At 34.0% G+C, this 6,000-nt stretch overlaps 1 protein-coding gene across 3 annotated transcripts; it reads left to right on the forward strand.

Annotated features, from left to right (window-relative positions):
- Positions 1 to 75: 75 nt before the first annotated feature.
- LOC122038306 (phytanoyl-CoA dioxygenase-like) lies at positions 76 to 4,578 on the forward strand. Of its 3 annotated transcripts, none has more exons than XM_042597985.1 (10): positions 76 to 195; positions 288 to 409; positions 527 to 587; positions 1,541 to 1,609; positions 1,716 to 1,834; positions 2,678 to 2,825; positions 2,925 to 3,069; positions 3,157 to 3,243; positions 3,339 to 3,428; positions 4,180 to 4,578. In XM_042597985.1, exons 1-9 carry the CDS (start codon positions 141 to 143, stop codon positions 3,379 to 3,381), a joined length of 849 nt encoding a protein of 282 aa, XP_042453919.1. In that variant the 5' UTR covers positions 76 to 140; the 3' UTR covers positions 3,382 to 3,428; positions 4,180 to 4,578. The 3 variants fall into 3 exon arrangements, with proteins under 3 accessions (XP_042453919.1, XP_042453920.1, XP_042453918.1); XM_042597986.1 differs by having other exon boundaries at positions 530 to 587; XM_042597984.1 differs by lacking the exon at positions 4,180 to 4,578 and having other exon boundaries at positions 3,339 to 3,605.
- Positions 4,579 to 6,000: the final 1,422 nt, after the last annotated feature.

The following is a 6,000-nucleotide window of genomic DNA, read 5'->3' on the forward strand; positions in this document are numbered from 1 at the left end:
GATTGTTGGACCGGGCCCATATGGCCGGATTAGGCCCGTTCGAGACCTATAGGCTATAGCTCGCGACGACTCCCCTCTTGCTTAAGAAGAGACGGAAGGGCAACTATCCAAGGGCGGTGGAAGGGAAGCGAACGATCGGTATGGGAATCGCCGGCAATCTGACCGCAGAGCAGCTTGACTTCTTTAATGTCAATGGTATCGACTTCTGAATCCTGAAAAATCTCTTTTTTTTTTGGGTTCCAAATCGTCGAAAGGTAAGGTGTCCTTAGGAGTGATGTATCTTGCAGGTTATTTGGTCGTCGAATCGTTCTCGGGCTCCGAGGAGATCAAGGAGATGAGAGACCGGATGGAGGAGTTGTTGAACGGGTTTGACGGCTCCTACTCGTCCATTTTCTCGACGACGAACCAGGTACTAGAACGCCACCGAGTTGAAGTCATGTTTTTTACAGTCGTAGGCGAAGCATGAAAGGAGCAGAAAAAAAAAGGGTTTGTTTTGTTGATTTTTTTCCCTCTTTTGTTAATTTAGCAGAAACATACGGATGCTTACTTCTTTGAGAGCGCAGAGAAGATCTCCTTCTTTTTCGAAGGTTTGTTTTTTTAACTTTCCCTCTTTTTTACAGATGGCTTATTTATCATAAAAAATTCTCCTTCGTATATTATTTTCAGTCCTTGGTACTGCTTGGTTATCTCTTTCTGACCTTCTCGGAACTAGTAAGTTTCCTAGTTTAAATGAAAGGGATGAGGATCATGTAAGCGTGGTCACTGTTGTGGATTGCAGAGAGTGCTATGCCATTACTTTCCCGTCTTTGAAAGTGAGATTACCTTGTTTCTCTGAGGATTTCAAGGCTGCACTTATTAGAGTAGCACTTAAAATATTACTATAGGAACCCTCAAGAATTCACATTTGGGTGAAAACAAATTTAATTGTTTATCTTGTCTTACAATTTCTCATATACCTGAGACATTCTCTTTTCTTGTGTGTCATGTTTTGGTATATTTGTCTTGACTTGAGCTGTTTAGATGAGAGAAAGGCATAATCAATTGCTACCATACCATGCCTAGACCTACTAAGTATATTTTAATAATTAATTGTGGCAATCCACTCTTTGAGAGAACTAATCCATTAGCTTGTTAAACATAATCATTGTCTTAAAATACTTTAGTGAAAGTTAATAATAGCTCACTCACCTAAGCTTATAAACCTATCTTATTAGTTCACAACTCACCATGTGGGGCTAGCCGGCTATGCACTTGAGTTTAGGACATATGAAGCTTTGTTCGTTAAAATGGATAGTAATTTTGTATGTGTATATAAGGTGTTTGTGCATGATGCCTGGTTTTACCAGGAAAAAAAGTGCACAGTAGTTGATTATTTGTTGGATACAAACTCCTGGTTTTTTGTTAATGTGATTTGTTGGTTCTTCCTCCACTTTCTGTCATATCCAGGCCATCGATTTCATCCATCAGTTTGAAGAACAACACCTGCATCTCTTATTTTCTGTTTGTTATCCTGATAAACTTTTTCTTATGGTATTTGCAGAGAAAGCATTTGGAGATGATGGATGTTTGAAACAGCCAAAGGAGCTCTCCATAAATAAAGTTGGTCATGGTTTGTATTTTAGACAAAATATGTTGATTGTATATTGATATTTGAGCAAAAAAACATTGATGGATCTTATAGTAATTTTTAAAGCTATTTCCGTGGTCCTATACAGCCCTACATGAAATAGATCCCGTTTTCAAAAAGTTCTCAACCTCAGACAAGTTGTTGGGCATGCTTTTTTCATTGGATTACAAGAAACCTGTGGTTATACAATCCATGTATATCTTTAAGGTAAGTTGCTATGCACCATGCATATGCTTTTAATTTCACTTAGTTTGGGTTCTTAGTCTTTTCCATATCATGATCAAAAAGTGAGTTTAAAAATATACAGGTTTTTCAATTGTTATCTTCTTTAGCTTTTGTAGTGCATCATCATTGATAATCTCTTCATTCTTATTTTTCTTTGTTTACTCGTATTGATCAAGAGTGCTTGTCAAGCCAACTTGCTATTATAATGAATCCTTCCAACATCATTGGATATAAGAAAGGAGTAAGCCTAAAGACTTGGTTGAAACGGTTTACAACCTTGTGAAACCATTTCAAAAAAAAAACTTAGTGACACTCAAGATCAAATTCCTGTCAACAACAAGTTTAGTTGAGAACAATGATATCCATCAATTTTTAGCTCACTGAAAGTAAAGAGGAAACAAAGTTCAATCCTTCAGGTTTTGAGTCACAATTGTAGCAAATTGGAATGTGTTTGCATGACAGAAAATTGTGATCAAATAATATTTATTTTAGGATGCTTGTTTCCTTTATTTAGTTAGGCTGCATTAGCTGAAGTAAAAAGTTTTGATGGAATCATATGCGTACCACTAGTAGATCAGTCTCAAGACATGAATGAGAAACTAACACAACGAACAAAGGAAATTATCATGTTTGACACTCTTCAAGGAAGCCAGTGCACAGCTCAAAATTTTACAAGTTTATGAGTTGAATCTGTTTTATGTTGTTGAACTGATTTTAATATGCTATTAGTAGGGCTATGAAAATCAGATGCCTTTGTTTTCTCACGATCATACTCTACTTTTTTTTGTCAATAACCACATAACTCGGTGTTTACCAACTCAATAGCAACCAGGCATCGGTGGAGAGGTCACTCCACACCAGGACAACTCATTCCTGTACACAGACCCTCCCTCTTGCACAGGATTATGGCTGGCACTAGAAGATGCAACCATCAACAATGGTTGTCTGTGGGCCATTCCAGGCTCCCACAAGAGTATCCTTCTTTGCCTTCTTTGCGGACTCTTTCACGATCTCTCTAGCATCATGGAACTTTTGAATCCTACGATCACTTACTCTACTTTGTTAACTGTAGATGGTCTGAAGAGGAGGTTTATTAGAGATGAAAATGGAGTACACTTTGATGAACCTTCACCATCCTATGATCAGAAAGATTTTGTACCATTAGAGGTCAAAGAAGGCGCTTTAGTTGTTATACACGGCGACCTTATCCATCAAAGGTAAATAACTCTGTTAGCCATCATTTTGATGGAGTATAGTAACTTTTTTTTCTTTTAGTTGATTTCTTTGGGATTTTCTTGTGCCAGTTTCGAGAACAAGTCGTCCAAATCAAGGCATGCCTTGAGCTTGCATGTTGTAGAAACCCAAGAACATGAATGGGCAAAGGATAACTGGTTAGTAACCCACATTAGCCATTTTACTTGGGTACCTTTGTTGATGTAATCTAGTTCCTTTTTCATCTAATTTTTATCGATTTGTTTTCTAATAGGATTCGAAGAAAAGTTGATCCAGTGCCACTTTATGCTCGTTAACTCGAGCAGTCAAGAACAAGAAACAAGTGCCCCTCAAAATAAAACGGGTAATGTATCAAATTGCGCCCGTTTTAGTTGATATTTTTTCTTTAAAATGCCCTGTTAGATAGTTTATATCAAATCTCGATGATATTAAGTTTGTGGGATTAAACCATAGACATGCAAATTGACATTTCTTTAGCATCTTAAATTCTTAAGTTATTCCAATGTGGGAAATCTGACAATGATCATGTTAGATATTTGGATGATATAAATTAAACATTAATTTTCATCCGAAAATTGTTGCTTAGAATTGATTATTCGGTTAAAATCCAAGCATCAGATGGAGCCAAACTAATTGAAATCGATTATTTTTTTTTGACAAATTATACTGATTAAATTTTATTATTAAAATTGAACAAATCAAATTGATACAATATCGATTAGTTTAGTCAATTATTGAATTAATTATTTTTTTATCATCAGTCCTTGCTACGTTGACAATCAAATTTTAAATGTATTATGTTTTATTTGTGGATCAACAATCAAGTTGTCGGTTTGATTTAATCGGGTTAATCAAAATTTAAATTTAATAATTAAGGTCTAAATTAATCGAATTTAATTTTTGAAATAAATTGATTCAGTGGTTATTTCAATTTCATGGAGATTTGCTCACCCCTTAGCATTCTATACAAACCAAACATGTTTTCCTTTCGAGGATGTAGCCTATTCAATGAAGCAAGTTGATTTCATTTGCTTCAAGTGCCTCTCATTACAGTGTTAGATGACCTCATAGATGAGAGGGTATTTAATTAGCAGGTGAATGAATTCCGTGGGAATTGACCCTTATCCAGTGAAGCAATTTTGCATTCTGAGTATCAACTCAGTTACACCTGTAGACGTTCTGGTAATGTAGCCCAAGCTGGCATTTTGTATTGTTTTGTATTGGTCCCAATGGTTGCTCTCGATGTTATGGTGTAATGGTAAGAGGTAGGACTGACTTCTTTGGTAATGAGTGTTTAAATTTCACACATGACACATTACATTTGGAGAGTTTGAAAATTTTGTAACGTTGGATTCTCCGCTCGATTCATGTGTTTAAATTTCACACATGACACATTACATTTGGGGAGTTCGAAAATTTTGTAATGTTGAACTATTTGCTTGATCCATGTGCTTCTTCTTGATTTATCTTGATAATTAATAAAAATAATTTTGTGAGATTGGATTGGTCATCTCCAATATTAATATGATCTTAAGAGTTGGGCATTAATCTCCAGGGCGTAGCTAGGGCTATAAATGAATCAAGCGTTCGTGAACAAGTTTGATGTTCGGCTTGATAAGAGCTTGTTTATGTTCGTTCAATATACATAAGATTAATTAAATAAAAAAGTTTGAACAGCTTATTAAGTTAAACAAACAAGTTTGAACACATATGTGCAGCTCATTAACATGAACAATATTTGTGAATAATGTTCATGAACAATATTCATAAACAATGTTCATGAACAATATTCATGAATAATGTTTATGAATCATATTCATTAATAAAACTCTTTTCAATAGGTTAAATAAATAATAAAATAAAATAAATAAATAAATTTAAATTATCAAGTTCAAAAATCAATCAAACAACTAAAAATTTTAAATAAGTAAACAAGCTTGAATTGAGAGCTTGATAATATCTAAACGAATCAAGTTCGAACCAAGCTTGAATTGAGAGTTTGATAACATCTAAACGAACCAAGCTCAAGCCAAGTTTCAAATAAGTTCAAGTTCATAAAAAATAAATCAAGTCAAGCTTGAACACTCATTTCAAAAGCTTGGTTTATTTTAAGCTCGGCTCGATTTGGTTATCTTATCAAACAAGCTTGAACACCTCAAAATTTGGCTCGGCTCAATTTATTTACAGTCCTAGGCGTAATGCAGACGGTAGACGCATGACATCTTTGGCATAATGATCAGAATTTGATTCTCAAGAACTGATGATTTGGGGCTTATCTCATCATGACTTAATGTTTGTGTACTTGTATTTATTTCTCTCAGGATCCCTGAGGTCGGCACTAGGCGAGTTATTAAGGTAACAGATTTTTTTTATTTTTTTTAAATTTTTTTAAAGAGTTGGACACTAGATTACTATAAAAAAAAATATTAATTCAAATGTCATAATTTGTTTCCCGCATAATTAATGTGGACCTAAATTATCACTCCAAATCTCCATGCTTAAATAATTACTATATTTAAAACTTTTGTGTTTTAATGGCTCTTACCGCTTGCTTTAACTATACGTTTATTGCTTTAGCTATGACAAATGAATTGTATGTTCCGATCTATGTCCAAATTGTAAAATTGAGATTTATCCAAAATTAAAATGGGATAGATTTCAAAATGACAACCTTAGACAAGAGGGGATTCAAATATTTAATTTGTATCCGAGAATTTTTTTTCAAACATATTTGAAAAACTTTTTGCCTTATTTTTTATGAATAACTCAAATCTGTAAAGAGTTAAATTGTAAGCCTCCGAATTTAGTGCTAGAAATGTTTATATGCTATTTGAAAATTATATTAGAAGCTGATTTATAATTTAATTCATGATATATCTTAGATTATTTATTATCATTCCATTTTATTTATATTT

Source organism: Zingiber officinale, chromosome 1A (genome assembly GCF_018446385.1).
Source record: "Zingiber officinale cultivar Zhangliang chromosome 1A, Zo_v1.1, whole genome shotgun sequence".
Classification (NCBI taxonomy): Eukaryota; Viridiplantae; Streptophyta; class Magnoliopsida; order Zingiberales; family Zingiberaceae; genus Zingiber; species Zingiber officinale.